Source organism: Hetaerina americana, unplaced genomic scaffold (genome assembly GCF_022747635.1).
Source record: "Hetaerina americana unplaced genomic scaffold, ioHetAmer1.1.p SCAF_6, whole genome shotgun sequence".
Taxonomy (NCBI): domain Eukaryota; kingdom Metazoa; phylum Arthropoda; class Insecta; order Odonata; family Calopterygidae; genus Hetaerina; species Hetaerina americana.
In genome coordinates, this window is record NW_027287205.1 from 92,462,416 (window position 1) to 92,487,206 (window position 24,791).

General features: G+C 43.1%; 1 protein-coding gene across 4 annotated transcripts in view; it reads right to left on the bottom strand.

The window, feature by feature from the left end:
- The window catches only part of LOC139694942 (uncharacterized), a 164,808-nt gene that overhangs the window by 37,783 nt on the left and 102,234 nt on the right, over positions 1–24,791 (bottom strand). For 3 of the 4 annotated variants that reach the window (XM_071593461.1, XM_071593462.1, XM_071593465.1), the window contains exon 2: positions 3,049–4,661. In XM_071593461.1, coding sequence (XP_071449562.1) covers positions 3,049–3,956 — 908 coding nt within the window. In that variant the 5' untranslated portion in view covers positions 3,957–4,661. Of the gene's footprint in view, positions 1–3,048; positions 4,662–6,515; positions 6,610–24,791 lie in introns of those variants that run through there. The other variant, XM_071593463.1, reaches the window with a different exon arrangement.

Sequence of the window (24,791 nt, forward strand, 5' to 3'; positions counted from 1 at the left end):
TTAATTTGATATGTTCATTAAGTGATCGAGTACACTTCATAATCTGTCAGTTTTAATAATTCTTTTTCAGTTTTAACAGTAATGTCTGGTTGGCGGACAACATTTCACAGTCCTTTGTAACCTATGACTTTGGCAATACCATGCTACTTGCCGACCCATTGGCCGGGCGTCCTCGGGGAGGAAACCCGCTCTCGGACGCTTCGTGGGGCGGGCCTTGGTACCAATCTCGAGCGTGTGAGGCGAAGAGTTTTGTCGCGATAAGACCAGCATTATTTCTGGATTGTTGGGGGAAGAATTAGGCCGCAAATGATTCACGGGTCGAAGGTTGTCGAAATACAGCTTTCAGTTCCAATTTGCATTTAAGGGAGTTCTAATCTCCATTTTTCATCGAAAAGAATGGCCATGCCCATGAGCCCTGAACACAATTCTCCGAAAATGTCGACACCCTGATGCAAAACCAACCATTTAACAGTAATTTGAATGGCAGAAGTACACACAGGTGTACATATACGAATTCAGAGAAACGCACTGACGAACGGGGGTGTTTAAGATTAAGACGTTCTCCGCTTATCACCGGGGACCGGATTCGTCGTCTTCATTGACGACGGGATCTTCAGGAACGATGCGCATCGCTGTTATATTTTGTTTTAGCAATCGACCCAAAATGTGTGTATACTCTGCTCAGCAGCGCGTCAATAATAGAATAATCGCCCCATACAAACTGAAAGAGAATTATCTTAAGTCCGACCGTTTAACTACTTAGTTACCGAGCCTACTGCAATCACCCTTAATCATAATAATACATAAAATAGCTCGTAAATATTCAGCAGTCGGCGCGCAAGGCGGCTGCCAGGGGAATCACGTGGAGATGCAAGTGGTTGCTTGATACATGCATGGCTCGGCTGTCCAACAGAGCGCATACGAATGGGCATCACTCGCTTTTCGACTCTTCGAAAACCGTCTTCTCAAGCGATTGAAAACCCAAGTTAAAATACTTGTGTTCGAAAACCGTTCGAACTATTCCATTCCGCCATTATTCCGCAGAAGTCAGAAATGTTTCTCTGGGTCGTTTGGCGCTACAGTATACCGAGTGGGTACCACTATTGGCGATCATAGGGAAAAGAGAAGGATGTTTTGAGGGTAGCATGGAAGAGTGCACGTGAGGAGCAGAAATGTTTGCTTGAAGAAGTTAGTCTCATTGAGTGCGGGAACCGGTGCTTAGTTTTAATCGCAACGATGAATCGAACAAATTTTAACGAGCACAGAGGTCGTCAAATCGTAAAGACTTTCATTAATCCCTTAGTCACGGATTCAAACCCATGCTTTCCCAAGTGCTGCTAGGTATTCGGCAGAGAGTTCCCACAAATTTCGTTCGTCCGATTTGCGACCAGGGAAAAATGTTTGGTCTAACCGTCCAGATAATTCGAAAACCCAGAGTATTGGCTTTCGCCTTTGAGAGCATTTTATTTCATGCGAGGAGTTCTCGAATTTTCGAAGTTCTGTTTTAGTCTTTACAACTGGCTGGAAGTACCAGCCTCTGAGTCCAGTCCAGTCAATGATTTCCGAGATCCTCCCTCGTCACCCAAGTCAACACGGACACCGCGAAGTCCTCACTGATAAATCCCACCGAGGATAATCTGGTGGAAAGCAAATGCCTCGCGAGGAGCATTGGAAACCTCTGCTGCCGGTGAAGAAGGGGGACAATCACGCGAATTTGCAACGGTCATGAATCATCGGTGATTACGTCTCGCGGTGCACTTTCAGGAAATGATCGCCCGCGGAACCCGTGAGCAAGAACGCGTTTCTGCGCGGGGAACCCAATGGATGCGGGCGGAAATCGGTCGATGCCCGTCCCATGATCGATGGCACTTCGGAATGGATTAGATTTCATGTCCAGTGACCTCCTCCCATTAAATCCCATAGCTCAGGCGCCGGGCAGGTAGATTATGATCGAAGATGGCTGCGGATGCATCTAACATACGAGTTTTTATACCAGTGTGATGACCTAAGATAGATTTCTGATGGACCCAGGCGGAGTGAACACTGCTACGCTTATAGGGCCCGCCTAATTTGAACAAAAACGTCTTCCCCTGACCTCCGTCCAGCTACATTCATCAACCGCCAATCGTCGCTTAAAACCAGCAGCATTCTCCCCTTCCACCTTGAACGCGGTCTTATTTATCAACCTTCCATTTTCGCTCAATCGCATTGCCCAGAAGTAAGGACATTGCGTTAGTTAAAACTGCTTTCACAAAGATCAGGAAGTTAATGACATGGACCCTCGATTAAGACGTAAAGAAAAAATTAGTGCATACTTTGATACGGAGAGTAGTTTCTCGCAGAACTTGGTCGTTAATGCGAGGTTGGAGGCTCTTGAGATGCGCTGGGTGCGTAGAAGAATAGAAAAAGGTGAAATGGACGGAAATGAAATCAAAAGGAAGAAGCACTCTAGGCAGGGGGAAGGGAGAGAAGGCTGTTGGACGAAATTGGAAGAAGGGGAGAATAGTCGATGTAGGAGATCATGGTGGTAAGAGCAATCATGGCATGCTGAAGACGACAGTGAAATGCATCGAAAGGGAAGAATATGATGCGTATCGTGCGAGGCAGAGAGGGGAAGAGGAATGCTAAACAAAAAAAGGCATAGGTAAGAGCACATGGAATTGAAGAATGCTTCATTCTAATTTTTATGGGGTTTAGTATCGAGTAAGGAGGGGCTTAAAAGTGAAACAGCACCTAGTACCTCGTTCCATCGAAAACTTAGCTCAAGTGGAGGAAGACTACTATTAATATTAATCCTTTACGCATCAACTTGGTAATAGACATGGATACTGGAATGCAGTTACAGTGTTTAATAAAACAAGTAAAATTCCTCACTTTTGATGAACATAGAACGGATTCAATGTGGTCACAATCATCAATTATTCACTATCAATGTCGTCTGTACTACACCTTTATTCATATAATGTAGAAGCATCCCTATTACACTTCCCATCGGGAAACCCGAATTCGCTTGGAAATCGATCAGGGACGTCTGAATAGGTGTCTTACCTCTCGGCGCCCTGTGGGGACTTCACTAACTTGACCGCGAAGAGGAACTGGACGGCGCAGACGAGTAGGCAGCAGAGATTCAGCGAGAGCGTGAGAGCACAGAGCGCCAGTGTCACTTCGTAAACCACAACATACTCCTCCGCGCTGATGATCTTGAACTGCTCCGTCCTCAATAAGTCCCTCACGTCGTCAGCCGTGGCGGGGGATATCTTGAGGAGGAATATTAGGGAGAGGAGGGCCAGGAGAAGGGACACTAGGCACAGCAGCCCGAGGGAGGTCAGGCTCTCCTTGACCCCTACCACCTTGGACATGTGCATGAAGCGGGTCACGTTGGAGGGAATGACTCTCCGGGGAATGTTCAGGCCGCCGTTGGCCATCTTTTGGTGCGGCGGCGAGTGCTGATGGGGGGAGTGCTGCTGCTGGCCGTGGTGCGGGATCGGGGCCTGGTGGACCTGCTGCTGGCTTTGGTGCATCTGCTGGTGGGGGTGGTGGTGGTGCGCGTGGTGGTGGTGGTTGAGGTGATGCGGGCTCAGCTCCAGCCCCACCATGCCCCCGTTGACGACGGAGCCATGCGGGTGGTGAGACAGCGCCGACGAGTCCAGCCCCACGAGGTTCTTGCTAAGGTTGGCCCCGGGGCTGATGCTGCTCGAGTTGCCCCCGAGGGAGTGCTTGGACGTGCTCAGGGTGGACACGTTGAGGGCGTGGGAGTGGTTCAGCATGCGGTGGGACATGTTCATCACGGGGCCGTTGGGGGTCAGGACCATGGGCTGCGGTGGTCCGCCCCCACGGACCCTGGAGCCCCCACCGTGCATGTCGGCGCCCATGACGACGACGACGCCGTCTGCAGACTGGGGGCGAAGGCCGCTGGTTCCCGGCGCCGCTGTTGCCGTCAGCATGTGCTTCAACATCAGTGCACGACCTCCTCCGGGACTCTCGCCGCCTCGCTGCTGCTCAGGCGGCCGCCCGGGCGGAGGCGGCGACTAGGTCTGACCACCGCGCGCCCCCCGTCCATCGGCTCACCTTCCGCTACCACCACCGACCGGGACGGCGGGTCGTCATCCTCTAAATCTCCCGGGACACCCGAGGCCGCACGGGTCGTCACCCTGGGGTCATCTACCTCACGAGGACCTGGAACCTTTCCGCTCCGCACTGGAGCGGATCCATCTCCCGACTGGGGATTCCCCGGAACCCTTTCCGTGACCTCAGTTTCACTGGGAGGGCACCCTTAGGAAAATCCCAGGGCCGAGACGCACTTCGCGTAGTTTCATTCGACGCTTTCTCCGAGTCGGCCGTTCTGCCCGGGACGCCCGTCAGCGTGGTTGGAGATACCAAAACAACAACGCAGTGGCCACGGACAGCAGCAGACGGAGGAGGGGTGGGTTTGGTTATCGTTTTAATGCGGAGTTGGTCGCCTCAAGGAAATCGATAAGGGCGCATCTGAGGGAGGGCGTCGATGAGGTTTTCCCGTAGGTCTTCGGTTCTTTTTTCTGGCGCGCTAAGAAGAAAGAAATAAAAAAAGAAGGAAGCCCTACAGGTTGAGAGGGGGAGGTTACGACGTGGCACGTGTCGGTTCTCCGTCGTCGGGCGTTCAAGTCAGCTCCCCGGGCGATGTCCTGCGCAGAAGAGAGGAAAGGCTCGAGTTAGTGAAATGGGAAACCCATCGGACGAAATGATTTCACATATCGCCATCACGACTTTCACGACAGCTGCTTTACGATAATCAACGTTGGAATGCGCATCGAGCATTTGGGGCCCTGCGCGTATGACGCAATACCATATTGTTCGCCGCGATTTTATTGTCATTCACGGAGACACACAGGTTTCATTGTTGAGGGCAAACAAAAGGTAATAATGCCTAGAATCAGTCAGCACGAAATGATTGTCTCTCTCGCACGCAGGCCTGATCGCTCCCCTCTTTACAACTCACACTGACGACATTGATTGTAAAGTCACCAGCAACTTCAGATTATTTACGATGACACGGTTATCTAGGGTGATTTAATTATGAAATTTGACTGCCAGGCGCTTTTGGGTGATCTTGGAAAAAATAGTGTTTGATATCAGAAGCAGGTTTTCTGAGGCCGTAGTGGGGACACGGCAAGTAGAACGTCAATGCAGGAGTGTCACCAATGGTTTCCATACCTCCACCAACTTCGATGTTAGTGCATCATAAGGTTTCGCGATTTTGATTGGGAATCACTTAAAAACTTTAAACAATTATTCGCACACGATATGTTGTTTAAAGATATATGCACTTACACATGAACTAGTGAATCGAAGTCGACGACAGAGGTTGACATGAATATTATATAAAGGGGGAAGGTTGTATAATATTATTTAAAATTTCAATGTTTGACTTCAGGATTAAAGTGAATTCATTTGCAGAGTAGTGCTGGCAATACATTGCCTGACCCGGGTACGGCCCCTTGGCAACATTATCAGTTCTTGAAATTCGAGATCACGATTAATGATACATGCTCTGCGGAGGCTTAAATTTGTGAGGAGGGTCCTGGGGCGGAAATATGAGACGAGTGACTCCTGTTTTACCATTATTTTGCATTCGTTCTCGACTTCGTACGCATTCAAGTGACGACGATCATGCTACAACGCCTTCGAGTAACAGGAAATAAACATAGCGCAGAAAAATTGTCGACTGCGTTAAACCAATAAGGCGCATTTTTGTATGTGTACTTTTAGAGGACATTCTGTGAGTTAGGAGTCGAAATGGCGGGCGTGGAATCCAAAAAATTCTGTTTCCTTAGCTAGACAACAACTTAAGATTTTCTCATATCCGAGGATAAAGATTACTGTCGCTGGCAAATTTTCAATTCTTTATCACGCTCTTAGTGCGGTTGCTGGTGCATTAGCCACGACTTGGTCCGAAATTAGCGTAAATACACCAGGAAGGCCTGGAAAGTACGTTTCCCAAAATACAAGAACAGGATATGAAGTGTGATGAGCAGGATTTCCATCTATTCGATTTTCTCCTTGTCTTTCCATTGGCTTATTGATTGGCATTTCACGAAAAGTATATAATTGAGGAAGAGGCCGCTAGTGAATCAATTGGACTATTGCGTCACCAACCGATGACGTTATGGAGGCTAAAATAGACCCGGAGTTCGACAAAAATATCCCTCTGATGGAATTCATCAAGAAACTGAAATTGAAATGATTCCTCCAAGGCCCATAGGACTCCAAAAGAGAGTGAATGCCACGGCGATGGCCTCCTACCACAGATACGAGTTTTACTCATTTACGTATATGCACACTACATATTAATTGATCACATTGAGTACTATTCCTTTAGCAGAGTAGCGTGTGGCGGCATAGTACACTAAAAACCTATCTCAATCCGGTAGACTGTTCCTAATAATATTTCAACGCTTTTCCGTCATTACCACTTGATAATGACGAAGAATCTTCGAATCCGGTCGACATTAATATTCTCAAGCGAAAATCCAAAATACCTCCTCTCATCACCACGCACGGACGCTCGAATGCTTCAAAATTTTCCGGGGACCTCGGTGGGATGGTCTCGGCGAATGCAATCGAAATACATTCGGATAAATACTCGGAGTCCCAGATGATTCGCACGTGTGCACGACTCACGTAATCACTTATTTTCTTTCCTCACATGACAATTGACTCTCTCTTGTTGCAGGAAGCGGCGGAGTTACGAATATCAAAAGGCCTGGCAGAAAACACCTCGGAATGTCAGAATCCGACGAGAGGGCAAAGGATTCAGCGCCCGCCGACCTCCTCTCCTCGGGTGCCCGTTTCCTAGCATTCAGATTGCAAGTCACGAGAGTGCTCTTCCCCCCACACACACTTAGATAAGCACTGTTGTTTAACTTGGAGGATAGGTGCGCGCGCAGTGCTGATAGCGGGCCTCCTTCGCTCCCGAAAGACGAACAACCTGCCCTTCCACCACACCAAGTCTCACGGGGAACTGAGCAGCCACCTTTCACATTATCCTGCTCGATTAGACATATAACAACAAACATGTGTATATGTATGTATGTATATATACATATGTTTGTATATATATACATAACTATATATATATATATATATATATTTAAATATATATATATATATAATTATATATATTTAAATATATATATAATTATATATATTTAAATATATATATATATATATATATATATATATATATATTAAGGTAATCTACCGGTTAAGGTAGGTTTTTGGATGGACACAACTACCACACAAATATTTTATTACTCCTAACAGAACACAAAATCCATCATCCTACTCTATATCAGGTCCCTCTTCATCTCTGAGTACTTTCTTCCTCCCTTCATCCCGTCCACCATCCCTATCCTGTTCCTTCCCTTTCCTCTTTTGCCCAACATTCTACCCTCTATCACAGTCTTCCACATCCCACTGCCGGTCAACACCCCCTTCATCCACTTTTCCTGCCTCCATAGGATTGCTCCCAACAAACCCCTCTCTTCGCCCACCATACCGAGTACTTCCTCATTTGTTTTCTTCTCTGTCCATTTCACCTTCTCCATTCTTCTCCACACCCAAATTTCAAAAGCCTCCAGTCTACGTCTATCCTCCTGCTTCAATGACCACGTTTCCGCGCCGTACATAGCTACGCTCCATATCAAAGTTTTTACGAGTCCTTTCTTAACATCCTTACTCAAAGTCCCCGTCATCAACTCCCTCCTCCTTGTGAAAGCCTCTTTGCCTAGCGCAATTCTTCTCCTTACGTCCCTACTACTTTGACCGTGTTGGTCCAAAACACTACCGAGATACGTAAACTGCTCTACCTGCTCAAGTTTTTGCCCTCCTATTTTAATGTTAAGCTTGGCCTTTTTCTTTCTAGAAAATCGCATAACCTTTGTTTTATTAATATTGATTCTCATCCCATACCTGTCGCACTGAATTTCCAATTCACTCAGCAATGCTTGCAGCCCCTTGGCTGACTGACAAACTAAGGCTTGGTCATCAGCAAACCTAACTGATTTTACGAATTCCCCGCCCACTTTCATTCCTACCTCGAGTTCTTCCCATGCCTCTTTAATCATTTCCTCTGCATACAGGTTGAACAGCAACGGTGATAATGGGCAACCCTGCCTTACACCCCTTCCTAACACTGCCCATCCTGACTCCCCGTTTCCCACCCGCACCTGAGCAGTCTGAGACATGTACAGGTTGCGGATTAGCCTCCTTTCCCTCCAATCTATTCCTATTTTCTGCAATATACTCATTAGTTTTTCCCAATTCACCCTATCAAACGCTTTTTCGAAATCTAAGAAACAGGCAAATACCTCCTGGTTGTGTTCTATATTCCTCTCGATTAATAATCTCATTACTGCAATGGCATCACGCGTACCTCTCCCCTTCCTAAACCCAAACTGATCATCCCCTAAGTAATCATTTGCCCTACTCTCTATCCGTTTGTTTATGATCCTGAGAACAACTTTAGCTGCGTGGGATATCAAACTAATTGTCCTATAGTCCTCACATGACGTGGCCTTTACCTTTTTCGGAATAGGAACTAAAACTGATCTCACAAAGTCTTCCGGCCAGATTCCCTCCTCATAAATACTACGGATCAGCCCATATAGCCTCTTCCTCCCACATTTTCCTAAGCATTTTAAAAGATCCACGGGAATGTTATCTACCCCCACGGCCTTATTTAGTTTCATCTCTGATTCTCTCTCTGGCCCTCAACCTGAGCGGACCTGCCTACTGAGCGCTCCTGGTAAACGGTTTGACCCACCAGAGACTACCTGCCTGCCAGCTTGATTCTTGGTGCTTTTGGTTTTAGTGAAGTGCAGTGTAGTGTCAACGTATACGTTGCTTCGTTTACATAGTTTTCGTTTTATGTGTGGTTTGTTAACCGTAGTGTAGGGTAGTAGTAATTTATTTAGTGGACTGTGGTGGTTTTTGTCCTTCGACTCTGATTTGTGACCGGTGAGTGCTTTCCTTTTTCTTACTGTCTTTTTTTTGGTCCTCCGAAAACCAGACCTTTATCAAGCATCGTTTTTTCCACTTAGGCTTCATATTCAATTCCAAATCGTACCTTTTTGTTTTAGCTAAATTTGGCTAACCCCTTCTAGAAATTTTAGCATAGTATATACAGGTTAGCTTTTGTTGGGAACTCGGTAGTTAAATTAGGATGGCTTCATCCAGGTCCCCTGTTGCCATGCTCGAAGGCACTGGCGAATGCGCGGCTTTAAGGGCTTGTATCGTCATGCTGGAGAGAATGGTGCGGGAGCTTCGATCGGAGATCGCCGGCCGGAGGGCTCCCCTCGGGAGAGATGGTGCTCAAGGTGGGAATACGAAAACCCGCCACGCCCATAGGGGTGCACGGATTCGTCCGAATGCAACACGTGGCTGGGCGATTAGAGACCTACCCCGTGTCCCATCTCTCAACGAGGGAGTGTCTCACGTCCGTAGGTCGGACGATTGGAGGGTCGTCTCTCGGGGCAAGGGGAAAGTAACGCTGCGGCGAGGATTGGACTCTACGGAGGCAGATACCATCCCCGTCTCCAACAGGTACCAGGTGCTGTCGGATGACAGCACCTCCGTACCTGCAGCCCCTATCCCTACTCCGAGGGCACTGCCTAGGGAATCCGCTGCGCCGCAGAGTCCAACAGGAGGGAGGTGTTGGATTCTTGTCGTCCTGGTGTATACCAGGCGGCGGGGTACCCCAGGCGACGCTGGCGGTGAAGGCGGCCGTCAGTAAAACGGGCTGCTCCAAGCTACGCATTGTGGCTCATGTCGGGACAAACGACACCTCGGAACGTGGATCTGAAGAGATCCTGCGCTCCTTTAAGGAGATGCACTCGGAGGTGAAACGAGTCGAGGCAGAGTTGAAGGTCCCAATTAAATTAAGTATATGTAGTATTGTGCCGCGTGTAGACCGCGGAAGGCTCGTTTGGAGCCGCATTGAGGGTTTAAATCAGAGATTGCTGGGATTTTGCCGGGGAATCGGAGCGGACTTCGTTGATCTGAGGCCCGTCCTCTCATCGTGTCGGGTACCCCTTAATCGCTCCGGGGTACATTACTACCTTGATCAAAATGTTCCCGGAATAACCACCGTGTGGCGCTCCCATCGTTCCGATTTGAGTTCTGTTTTTTTGTTAAATTGGTACATCTGTTGTTGATATTCCCTTTAAATCTTAGTGTCATAACTTGACATTTGCAAAAGTTACGTAGCCAAGAGTACATCTATCTCTGTGTGTGTTGGCGATTTTTTACAATTGCAGAAATGGATTTAAATTTGCAACAACGAACTTGTATTAAAATTTGCGTAAAAAACGGATTTAGTGGCGCACGGACGTTGGAAATGTTGGAAAAGTGTTTCGGCAACGATTCGCTAAAAAAAACGGTCGTTTACATCTACATCTACATCTACATAATACCCCGCAAGCCGCCGCAAGGGCGTGTGGCGGGGGGTGTTAGGTCACCAACCGTAAAAAAGAAAAATACCACATGCAAAAAAAAAAACAACACGGAAAATTACACCCACAGCAGCGCACACACTCATGCAAAAATCCCTTCATCCAATACTCATGCAAACACATAAACCGCAAAACAACTAAAAAACTGCACCCCATGATGCAGCACGAAAGACATCCTACAACACGGAAGCCAGGACACAACAAGCAAGAAATTGTTTACCAGTGGAACGAGCGGTTCAGAAGTGGTCGTGAGTCAATCGAAGATGATGAACGCAGTGGCAGACCATCGACATCGAAAGTCGGTGAAAAAATTGATAAAGTAAAAGAAATGTTGGTCAATAACCGCAAATTAACCATCAGAGAAATAGCGGAGGACTTGAACATTGCCTATGGATCCGCCCAAGACATTGTGGGTAATGATTTGGGTTTCCGTCGTGTAGCATGCCAAAAGACCTCAATTTCATGCAAAAAAGAGACCGCGTTGACGTCGCAAAAGACATGATTTGCGAGGCTGAACCCGATCCCACATTCATCAAAAGGATCATTACTGGAGACGAGACGTGGGTTTATGAGTACGACACGCAATCCAGACATCAGGCAAGTGAATGGCGTTCACCAAATGAGCCGAGACCAAAAAAACCACGTCGTTTTCAGTCAAAAAAGAAGGCAATGCTGACGGTTTTCATGGATTACAACGGTGTAGTGCATCATGAATTTTTGCCAGAAGGCCAGACAGTAAACAAAGAGTATTATTTGGGCGTTATGAGACGTTTGCGTGAAGCAATTCGCCGAAAGAGACCAGAAATGTGGGCAGAAAACTCGTGGATTTTGCACCATGATAACGCACCGTCGCACAGTGCTATCATTATTCGTAATTTTTGACGAAAAATGCAACAAATACCATCCAACAGCCACCGAATTCACCTGATTTGGCTCCCTGTGACTTCTTTCTGTTCAATCGAGTTAAAAAACCATTACGGGGAACGCGTTTTAGCAGCCGAGAGGAAGTAATGGAAAAATCGCAGGAAGCACTGATGGACATACCGAAAACCGAATATAAAAAATGTTTTGAGGATTGGATCAAGCGCTGGCATAAGTGTGTTGCAGTCGATGGGGATTACTTTGAAGGGGACAATATAGATTTAGATGAATAAACTTGTATTTTTATTTTTCTGAATAAATTCCGGGAACTTTTTGATCAAGGTAGTATACTGCCGAGGCATCGCAGTTGGTAGCGCGTAGGTTACACGAACACGTTTCGAGGGTTTAGCATAGCTGGTAGGCAAGAGCGTAGGTCATATATTGGGAAAAATAAAGTAGAATCCAGCGCTTTCTGTCAATTCAGTTCAGGTAATGCCTCTCATATCCCCAAAAAAATTGAACAAACAAACAATTGCGCTAAAACAACATATAACCCACGTAAATTTAATAAAATTGGTGCCTCTACATACATAACAGATAGCAATACAAGTGAATGTAATTCTTTTGTCTCTTTTCACCACGAATCGTCTCAAAACAGTTTTGTTAGCGTACATAAAACCGAAAAACAAGAAGTTATTAGCCATATTAAAATTATAACATTAAACTGCCGTACCATTAGAAACAAAATATCGGATATTGAACATATTTTTGTCAGTACAAACGCAGACATGGTAGTTGGAACGGAAAGTTGGCTCACGGGAGATATAGCAAACAATGAGGTTTTTCCAAACGGTTTCACAATTTACAGAAGGGACAGACCAAATAGATTGGGTGGGGGAGTATTCATTGCAGTAAAGTCACATATTAGTAGCCAACGATATGAATGCGATGTAGATGACATAGAAAGCGTTTGGTGCAACATTAAGGACTACAACGGCAGAAGCCTATACGTGTGTTCATTTTATAGACCCCCAGATTCTAACACAGATGTCCTACACAAGCTCGACGAATTAATATCCACTATCAGCAGCAGACAAAGCAACAGTATTACTATAATCGCTGGTGACACAAATCTACCGTCAATTGACTGGGACACGTACTGCGAAGGAAAATCTGCCGAAAACCGAGATTCATGTCAAGAACTCCTTCATATATTCACAAAACACTCTTTAGAACAAATTGCTAAATCACCAACACGGGGCCAAAGCATACTAGATATCTTTGCGACTTCTATGCCCGAAATCATTACTAACATTGAAAGAATAGACGGAATCAGTGACCATAAGGATATTATTGTAGAGTTAAAAACTGAGTTCGTAAAAATGAACAAAGAAAAGCGTAAAATATGCCTATACAACACCGGAAATTTTAACGGACTACGAGAATATTTGAAAAAAAGAATTACCCTAATACACTGCAAAAACACTGACAACCAATACAGAGAACACTTGCAAATATTTCTTAAATATTTTACGCGAAGGAATGAAGACGTACATCCCGTCCAAACTCAAATGCGAAAGTAAGGAACCTAGATGGTACAACGGGGAAGTCAGATCGGCATTAAGAAGGCAAAGAAAGCTGCAGTCAAATTTCAAAAAGAGTTTAAAAAGTGACGATATAATTTATATGAATACAACCAAACAGCTACTAAAAGAATGCCGTAGTAAGACGAAAAGTATTATGCGCACAGCACTACACTCTTTTAAATTTAAAATGCTAAGCGAATATCTTGAGGAAAATCCAAAGTCATTCTGGTCCTATGTTAGGGAAATACAGGGTAAACGTCCCACTGTTCAATCTTTGAAGACGGAAAATGGAGAAATCATTACAGATAGCGTGAAAAAGGCAAATATTTTAAACCATTTTTTCCAGAGCGTCTACAACAAAAACACAAACGCACCAAACGATCCTCCACACCCACCCGGGGAACACATGAGCGATCTTACACTGACCAAGCAGGGAATAGTAAATCTGCTCCGCTGTATCAAAGCACACAAGGCACCTGGTCCGGAAGAATACCTGCTAGAATATTAAAGGAATTAGATGAAGACATTGCCCAATTTTTACATATTGTTTTTCTAAAATCGATAGAAGAAGGCTCAGTGCCTCGCGACTGGAAGCTAGCCCATATAACTCCCATCTATAAAGGCGGCGATAGGGATAAACCAACCAATTACCGACCCATTTCTTTAACATCGATCTCTTGTAAAATATTGGAACACATTATTGTCACTAACATTATGAGATTTCTTGATAGTAGGAAAATACTAATCCACAACCAGCACGGATTTAGGAAAAGCAGATCTTGGGAAACACAACTTGGTCTCTTCATTCACGATATACTTAGATCGGGAGAAAACAACACACAAGTCGATGCAGTATTCCTGGATTTCAAAAAAGTCTTCGACAAAGTCCCACACAATAAATTGTTACATAAACTTAAATACCATGGGATCAATGAGAAAATAATTAATTGGATTAGAGACTTCTTGTCAAACCGCAAACAAATAGTAGTCATAGATGGGTTGTGCTCAACGGAGAGAGATGTAACTTCGGGCGTCCCCCAGGGAAGTATAATAGGGCCTCTTCTGTTCTTAATATACATAATTGACTTAAGCACACACGTTAGTAGCAATCTAAGGTTATTTGCTGACGACACGGTGATATACAGGGAAATAAGGAGCAAACTAGATCGCGAGCTACTCTCTAGAGACTTAGACAATATCTCGGAATGGTGCAATAAATGGGGATTAACACTTAATATAGATAAATGCGCACTTTTGAAATTTTGGAATAAAGGAAGCGAGGAACAGGATATAAACTACAAAATAGACGGTTCAGTATTGACTACGGCAAATCAAGTTAAATATTTGGGGGTTGTTGTAACACCACGCCTTTCATGGGGAGCACATATCAGGACAATATGCGGATCAGCTCTAAAGATACTTGGCTTCATAAAACGGGTGGTGGGGAAATGTAATGAAAAAGTTAAAGAGAGGTGTTATTTTGCTCTAGTTAGACCTCATTTGGAATATACCGCAAGTATTTGGGATCCGTGCGAGAAAATTTGGCAAAAAGAATTAGATAAAGTCCAGAGAAAATCCACTAGATTCGTTAAAAATTGTTATGATAAAAAAACAAGTGTGACAGGTATCTTAGGGGATTTAGCCGGGGAACCACTTGAAGTGCGGAAAGAACAAGCGAGGCTTAGACTTTTAGAAAGGTTCAGAACAAACGAGTTTAACTATGACACTGAAGGAATTATAATGGCCCCACACTACTTAGGTAGATCAGATCACAAAGATAAACTAAGGGAGATAGATTCCAAGACAGATAGGTACAAATACTCATTCTTTCCCCGAACAATCAGAAATCATAATAGCAAGAAACCGAAATCACTTTAGAAATATTAAAAACGTTGAATTTACAAATCGGAACAAAATTAAACACTATAGAGATGTTAGGTATACTTTCAGGTGCATGTGTATGTTAGTTGGTAGTTTGAGTGTTTGCATGTGTGTGGGGTGTAAGTGTTCATGCATGAATGTATGACATGTTTTTTTTTGTGGATATATGATTTTGTGGTTATTGCATGCGGTATTTTTTTTTCTTTTTTTTTCTAAATTACGGGTGGTGTCCTAGCACCCCCCGCCACACGCCCTTGCGGCGGCTTGCGGGGTATTAAGTAGATGTAGATAGATGTAGATCTCCCTTAATGCCCTTTCTATCTCATTGTCTAGTATGCCTGGACCTAAGCTGTCTTCCTCTACGTGATTTTATTTTCCCATGTCTAACTTTGTTGTTCTGAATTCCTTACTATACAGTTCTTCTATATACTCCTTCCATCTCTCTTGGATCTTTCCTTTGTCAACTATTACCTTACCCGTCTAATATCTAACTGTTACCATAGCTATTCCTTTTTTACTTCCCGATAGCGATTTAACTTTGCTGTACATCAAGCAATACGCATGCCCACCCGTGGAAAGAACATATTGGATCTATTTCTTACAAACACGCCTGAACGTATTATTAGTGTATCAACTGATGAGGGCTTGAGTGACCATAAAGCAATTAATGTCCACTTGGACATAGAAATAAAAAAGATCATTAAACCAAAAAGAAAAATTTATAATTACCATAAAACAGACTTTGAAACTTTTGCCAAACAAACTCTTCACTACCCGAGTTCAAAACCCGCTTAAGTCATGCCAACGTCGAAGAAACTTGGACAGAATTTGTCAATACTAGGCAAAAAGGTATCATAGATTTCATCACTATAAAATACGTTAAAGCAAATCGCGACCCCAGGTGGTACAATAAAGATGTTAGAAAAGCCCTTCGAAAGCAGAGAACGCTACACTCTAGGGTAAAGAGGGCAGGCGTGAACACATCATCCCCTGAGAATAAACAATTATGGGACACATATAGATCCTCTAAAATTGAAACCAAATCACAAATACGTAGCGCCTTACTGGACTGGACGCAAAGTACTTTGCGAGCACTTGGACACTGACCCCAAAGGTTTCTGGTCATATGTTAGGGAAGTAAATGGGAGTAAACAAACCGTGGCTTGCTTAAGGGATTGTAGCAATATAATTCATACAGATAGCGAGGGTAAAGCTAACATTCTAAATTCATTCTTCCAAAGCGTTTTCTCGAATGATGTTGCCACCGCATATCTCCAAGAAACAATACATTCTCAATCCATGGAAAAAATAACAGCGGACCAACAAGGAATTCTTAAATTGCTTAATGAGATTAAACCCAACAAATCCCCGGGTCCCGAAAATATACCAGCTAGGGTGATAAAACATTTAGCTCCAAACATTTCCGCATACCTTGAACTTATATTTAACAAATCCCTCACAGAGTGCAAAGTACCTAAGGTTTGGAAAACTTCGCAAATAACGCCTATTTTTAAAAGTGGCGACAGGGAGGACCCCAGTAAATACACACCTATTTCTCTCACTTCTATCTGTTGCAAAATCTTAGAGCACATAATTTTCAGCTCACTAATGAGACACCTTGATAGTATTAACTTTTTAAGTGACAATCAACACGGATTCAGGAAAACCCGCTCCTGCGAAACCCAATTAGGATTATTTACACATGATTTACTTTTATCTGGTGAGAGAGTTAGGCAAGTGGATGCCATCTTCTTAGATTTTCAAAAGGCATTTGATAAGGTCCCACATGGTAAACTCATTCATAAATTAAAGGTCGCGGGTATAAACAAGGGCGCCATAAGCTGGGTTAAAGATTTTCTTTCTGAGCGGGAACAAAGGGTAGTCCTTGATGGCACTAGTTCCGACAGCGTTCGAGTCACGTCGGGGGTACCTCAGGGAAGTGTGATCGGGCCGTTGCTTTTCTTGATTTTTGTTAACGATTTGAACCGCGAAGTGAAAAGTAAAATTAGGATGTTCGCGGATGACACGGTGATCCATCGGGAGATATCTGGGGATGAGGATCGTTTTATTCTAGAGCAGGATTTAGATTGCATTACTAAATGGTGTTCTAGCTGGAGATTGACTCTAAATTATAACAAATGTTCAGTGGTAAATTTCTTTAAAAGATCTACGGGATTTGCTTACAAATTAGCTGGAGGTGACCTAGCAGTAGTTGATACGGTAAAATACCCAGGTGTCACATTCACAAAAGACTTAACTTGGGGGACTCACATACGTAAAGTCTGTGGTCAAGCATATAAAAAATTGGGATTCATTAGACGCATTGTCGGCAAAAGTGACTCGAAGGTCAAGGAACGTTGTTATCATGCTTGTATCTTTGTATATTGTTGTGTCGTTGGTATCTTGTAAGGCCTCATTTAGAATACGCATGCAGCGTGTGGGATCCGAGTGAAAAAGGTCTCATTCGGGAAATTGAGAAGGTTCAACGCCGGGCAGCCCGTTTTGTAAAACATTCCTACGATAAAACGCTAAGCGTCACCGAAATACTTATGGATTTGGGGTGGGAATCATTGGCTGAAAGACGATTCAATGCAAGATTGAAATTATTAGATAAATTCAGATCCGTATGTTTCAGCGCCGAGGTCTCGCAAATTATTCGTACTCCTACATACATTGGTCGCTTGGATCATGCATATAAAATTCGGGAAATAGATGCCCGAACTAGCCGACTCAAGGACTCCTTCTTCCCACGGACAATACGGGATAGCAACTGCAGGGTTATAGATAGCAAAAATTCCACTTGCCACCCTCAGCGTCTAAAAAATAATTAGTTCTATTTAAATGCATGCTCTTCCACTAACCTTATGTGTTTCGCTATAATAACCCATTCTTTCTTAATGACCTCATTAGTGTTCTGTTCATCTGTTTTTAAGTCTCCCTTTCAATCCCTCGTCCCTCTCCGCGGTGGGAAATTCCTGCTACCTGCAACGTTGGGTCGCATTCCCTGCCTTTTACAGACTCTTTGGGGGTAGAGTGTTTTGTGGTGCATGTTCATGTGGTAGTGGTGTTTCACATTCTTGCTTGTTGTGTCCTGGCTTGCATGTTGTAGGATGACTTTCGTGCTGCATCCTCGGGTGCAGTTTTTTAGTTGTTTTGCAGTATATGTGTTTGCATGAGTATTGGATGAAGGGATTTTTGCATGAGTGTGTGCGCTGCTGTGGGTGTGATTTTCCGTGTTGTTTTTTCGCATGTGGTATTTTTCCTTTTACGGTTGGTGACCAAACACCCCCCGCCACACGCCCTTGCGACGGCTTGCGGGGTATTATGTAGATGTAGATGTACAGCGCACCGATTTCACCCTTCCTCTGCAGACTTTCCATAGCCTCGCACTGCGTCTTCCACCATGCTTGTTTTGCTTTATTTGTTCCCGCCTCAATTTATTGTTCAATTCTTTGTACTTCATTTTGCCTAATTCTGTATTCATATTCTTCCATTTTCTCCGCTCATCCATCTTTGTAATCATCTCATCCGTGATCCATAGTTTCCTAGTCTTTTTAGCGTTAACGGTTCCAATAGTATCTTTTGCGGCATTAGACAACCCTTTCTTGAAACTTTCCCATTTTTCTTCGATAGTCCCAAGCCCTTTGCCATCCTCCATGATTTTCTCTACCGCCTGTTTGTATTCCTTCCTTTTCAACCCATTTAATGCTTCTACATTCCTTTCATTTTCTAACTCGCCGCCCCTGCCTTATCTTTTTGAAACGGACGCCACATTTCATAACAACTAAATTGTGGTCTGAGTCCGCATCCGCTCCCGGGAAGCTGTGGGAATTTATCACACCGTTCCTAAACCTGTGTATAACAAGGATATAATCTAGCTGATATCTTCCTGAGTCACCTGGCATTTTCCATGTATACCTGCGTCTTTTGTGGTGTCTAAACCAAGTGTTGGTGATGACTAACCCCTTTCTCCTGCAGAACTCAACTGCTTTCTCCCCGCGGTCATTCCTCGTGCCTAAACCGTAGTCGCCCACCTCATCACCATCTCTTCCTTCGCCTACCGTCGCATTCCAATCCCCCATCACTAGCAAATGTTTCCCTGCAGGAACACAGGCGATTATGTCCTCTAACTGATCGTATATCCTGTCGACCTCTTCTTCCTTATGGTTGCTCGGTGGCATGTATACCTGAATAATAACAAAGTTCGTCGGTTCTGCTTTTATTTCCACTGGTAGTATTCTATCCGTTACCTGCTCTATGTTGATTACGCTTCTTCCTACCTCTTCATTTAATACAATGGCAACCCCTCGTTGGCTCTCGTCCCCGCCGCTGTATATTATTCTATACTTATCACTCCAGTAATCCCCGCTATCTTTCCATCTCACCTCGCATAGACCTAAAATATCTATATTTCCCCTTTCCATCTCTCGCTTAACATTCTCCAATTTCCCTGTCCTCATCATTGTCCTGACATTCCACGTTCCTATTCTAACTAATTTGGTCTTCTTCTCCTGAGTCTTCTGTCCTGCTGCTGCTGGTTTTCCCCCGCAAGGATTTCGTGGGATGACGACCGCGGAAGCCTTGCCTCCCCCGCTGCCGGGCACGACACACGGCCGATTGGGCCGAGCCCTGTGGTTACCAGGACTCAAAATCTCTCTATTGTCCATTGTTTATATCTTTGGAATGATAATTGAGGTGGTTTCCCGTTGCCTTCCTCAATAGTGTTTTCAACGTGACACCACCACTTACTGGCCGCCTCACTGGGGTCAGACGCCATTGCAGCCGCCTCACTGAGGAACAGATGTGGACTACCTTTCGTCTGGCTCCTAACCTTCGACCTATCTGGCATGGGTGACCCTACCAGGAGCAATATTATTACTCCCGCCAGCACAGCTCTAGGGGTCATCGGAACGCACAATCCCTTCCACCACGTCAAGGTTGTAGTCCGGGGAGGGAAATATATATATATAAATATATATATATAAATATATATATATATGTAAATATATATATATGTAAATATATATATATGTAAATATATATATGTAAATAAATATAAATATAAATATAAATATATATATATATATATATATATATATATATATATATGTGTGTGTGTGTGTGTGTGTGTAAATATATATATATATATGTAAAAATATATATATATATAAATATATATATATATATAAAAATATATATAAACACAGTAATCAACCCTAAGGTAGGTTTAGTAGGTGATGGTAGAGATCACCCAGTAATAAGCTCTATACGGCGTGTGAGATTCACACATCAGGGTATTAAGGGGGGGCCAGTTCCTTTCCCTGTCCTGGTTATGGTTTCCCAGGAAGACCTGGTACCCGAAAAAGTACTTCAGCTTGAGTGAAGTGATTTTTCTTCAGCAGTCCAGTGGGGAGAGCGTTGGACTGCTGGTCGGAGGTTCCCGGGTTCGATTCCCGGGCAAGACACTCTGGGCACCTGCAGCTCCACCCAAGCTGAAGTCATTTTTCGGGTACCAGGTGTTACTGGGAAACCATAACCGGCACAGGGAGAGGAACGGGCCCCCCATATTGTCCTGACGTGTGAATTTTCACACGCCGTATAGGGCTATATATTATAGTGTGTGTATATGTAGATGATGTAGAAACACTCACGAGAGCAATATAACATTTGGACGGCACAAAAGAACCAAAATAAAATAGAAAACACGTAAAAGACACATTTTATATTGTTTGAGCTTTCGGCCTTCCTCAAGTCATACTCGTATATACACATACACGCATTGTAAATTTCTTTCTTGCCAAACACTCGAAGCTTCTCTGAGCAACAGATACGCAAATTTCACTACTTGCCATCGATATTATATTGCATTTCATTGATTACCTTTCACGAAGAGAGGCGTGCGGTTTATCAGTACACTATTATTGCAAAACATTTCAAAGATAATTGAGGCCGATACTTCCTGAAACTCCATTCATGAAGATTGGAAAGTAAAACAATGTACACTTTGTGAGGAACAAGAAAAAGTCATTAGGGTCAGGTCTGGGGAATACAGTGTCTGCGGCATCATTAGTGTGTTGTTTTTGTTCGCGCACAAGTAACGATGTGTGAACCGGGGCGTTGCCATGGTGTAAAAGCCAATTTTTGTTCTTCCACAAATCCGGGCGTTTGTGGCGGATCGCTTCGCGCAAATTGCGCAATACTTGCAGTTAATATTCCTTATTTACCGTTCTACTCTTTGGCAAGAACTCCGAGGGATGATTGATACGTAATATCCATAAACCCATGAATCGTCACCAGTTATGACCCTCACTTCCGCGCAGTTAATTTTGTTTTTCACACAAAATTTGATACAGATTCTTTGATCTTTTTTTGGAACAGGTAAAAATCGAAGACAATCCAAAACACGTCCAAGCAAAACAATTATCAACAATTAATTGAAAATTTAAAATGGCTGAACGTTTCGGCATAAGTGAGAGACATAAGTACCAACATAACGCCACAAAAAAATCGAAAATCAAATCTGCGTAACCCGCGAAAATTCAAACTTCGCGATAATTTTTGAACCGATCTCGTCTAGGACACTTGCAAACACTAATCTATGACTCGCAAAAAAATAATATCCCGATCTCATTAACATCAGTTTCCCAATCAAGGAGAAAAGTATCAAAACTTAAGTTGTTGTATGCATTTTACTCCACACATCAATCAAATTATTTTATAAATTGTTTTACCCTGTTAGTAATTATTATAGTAAGTATTCACCCTGTTAGAAAAGGGCTCGAATAGTTTTGCAGCTTCCAATCAACAATTGCTTTATTAAGAAATGAACACCAACATGGGTTTAGAACGGGATACTCGAAACGAAGATTTTCGGATTTAGCCAATATATCGGCGACGCAATAGATGAAGGAAAGGATGTGGATGCAGTAATTGTTGATTTTTCGGCAGCTTTCGACCGAGTTCCACGCGATAAATTATTGTGAAAGTTGGATCCGTTACCATTGGACTTGAGGGTAAAACAATGGATAAAAAATTTTCTTAGAGGCAGAACTCAAAAAGTAAAATTAGGGGATATATTTTCAAATGAGGCGAGCGTATTAGCAGGAGTTCCACAAGGCAGTGTTCTAGGGCCATTACTCTTCCTAATTTACGTAAACGATCTACCTAACAATTTACATCCCCAAATAAGACTCTTTGCTGATGACTACAGACGGATAGAGCATGTAAATGACCACGTAATACTACAAAATGACATCGATCGCCTTGGTGACTGGGTTACAAATAATAATATGGGCATTAATATAAGAAAAAGTAAGCATATAAATTTTACAAATAAAAAGAATGCAAAAAGGAAATTTACACCCTGTTTGGAGAAAGAATCCCATGTACCAGTCAATGCAAATATTTAGGCATTTATTTAACTAGGGATGTCCAAGTAGGTGGGGAGTCCAAGTAGATAATTTGACACGGAAGGCATTTAAAGTATTGCATTGGGTGATGAGAAATTTAAAAGGAAGTAGCGTAGTTACAAAAGAAAAAGCATATAAGGCACTGGTTATCCCTATCCTAGAATACTCCTCCATAGTATGGGATCCATATGAGGTGGGACATATTAAAAAGATAGAAAAAGTTCAAAGAAAGGCAGCAAGATATGTACTCGGAAGGTACAAAGGAACAGATAGTGCCACGGAAATGTTTGATATACTGAAATGGGAGAGTTTGAAAAATAGAAGAAAAAAGGAGTAGGTTTGGTGCGATGTATAGAATTGTTGAAAAGGGCGAAGCGAGGGAAGATTTAAGATAAGATCTATTAAGGGATAGAAAAGGCTCACTTTAAGGGAGAAAACGACCATAGTTTCAAAATAAAAATAAGAACGCAAAAAACAAATAAGAAAAAATACTCTTTTTTAAATAGAGCTATAATTGATTGGAACCAGCTGCCTGGAGGTTTGTTTGAGCCCTTTCCATCCAATTTCAGAAGTTTTAAGTATAAACGTAAAGCAGCCACTGGGTAATAAAATTCATTGTAGATATGAAAATATTATTTGTATGTGATGTGGGCGGCATTTTGTATGTGATGTGGAAGTGTCATGTCATTGTATGTAAAAATATTTTGTCTCATCTGTTTTTATATGTGTTTGTTTGTAATTTTCGTTGTAAGAGTTATCTTTGACCAAACTTGACAGTTGCCACCAGGAAAATCGCCTAATTGCAACGTAATTGTAAAATAAATAAATAAATAAAACATATTCTTTATTTGTTCTGTGTGCCCAGCATTTTACCTTGAATTTGTGATCATTCCTCCATATCAGATTTGGATTTCCCACCTCTTTCCTTAGTTCTACCCAAAATTTCTCTCCCTTCAGAATGTGTAATACAGAATTATAGAATACCTTTTCCGTACTCCTCATGGAGCTTTTAGATAGCAACTATCTATCTCTAAGTAATTATCAGGTCACTAATTAAGTAATCACACCACCTTAAGTATATAAATATAAGTTCAACAGATTCAGGCTTGAGGTCGTGGAAGTTCATCATAATGAAATAAGGACAATTTGCACTTTTCCACAGTTTATTTAACGTACGACGCGTTTCAACTCACAGAGTCATCATCAGGTACAAGACAAACTAAATAGTAAGGAGACCTTATTTATAAGGACAGCAGATGTGGTTGGGGAGGGAGAGTCGAGTAGGGGTGAGGAGGAGGGGGGGGAGAGGCGGAGAGGTTATAAAGAGCGAAAAATGGGGGGTTAATGACAGGAACCCCCCATTTTTCGCTCTTTATAACCTCTCCGCCTCTCCCCCCCCTCCGCCTCTCCCCCCCTCCTCCTCTCCCCTACTCGACTCTCTCTCCCCAACCACATCTGCTGTCCTTATAATAAGGTCTCCTTACTATTTAGTTTGTCTTGTACCTGATGATTACTCTGTGAGTTGAAACGCGTCGTACGTTAAATAAACTGTGGAAAAGTGCAAATTGTCCTTATTTCATTAACATAAATATAAATCAGCAAATACCTAAGCAAATAAATATATTGCTGGTGTAGTTTAAAGTATCATAGCATGTAATAACGGGAGATGTATAAAAACATGGCATCACCGCGATGTCTATTACACAGTGTGCTGAAATGGATCCTCCGTGGATCAGTGGCGACCATTGATTTCGATTGGGGAATTGGCATTGCCCGTCGGTAATGCAAACTTCAACCGTCCTCCATCTCTACAGCCCAGAGCTACTCCCACGAACATTCCTCCCACTCTCCATCTTCGGCGTTGCTTTAAGCCCCATACCCTTTTAACTGATCTCAAATCACTCATCGCCTCCCGGATCCATCTTCTTCGACGTCCGTTCCACCGGCTTCCGATTCCATCGCCTCGCATCAGCAATCCTCGCCATTGTAGTATGACCTTTTTCAATCTATATGTGATTTAACCTTGCGGAATTATCGAAAAATGAACCTCCTTGTAATATTCCACACTTTACGTATTGTACGAATGTCCCTGAGTGGTTTCAAAGTTGAAATGTGCATATATTTTACAATTTGAATCACTTTAATGCTAATTTGACCGTACCAGAGTGAATAAACATTAAAAATCATTTTACAAATGTATCAATACGTCGTTCCTTGCTATAAATTTCACTGAAATATCTATTTTGACGGACTTAATGCTAAGATTTTAGATCCTTGAGACAAACGTGCAAAACTTGATAATGTTTCAAAAAAATTTGGACTTTTGAATAATATATTCAAAAATGTCTGTTCCGGAATTGGTATCGGCCTTCCGTTCCAGGGGAGGAAGAATTAAATTTGTATGAATGTGCTTCGATCAATTTTTGGAGGAAAAGTACTCCACCAGAAAACACACTACGCAGGGAATCAATATAACACACGTGGAATCGGTAAAATACTTGGGTGTAACGAAAAACTAAAGACATGCCCTGGGGAAAACACATTCGTGAAGTTCGCGGAATAGCTAA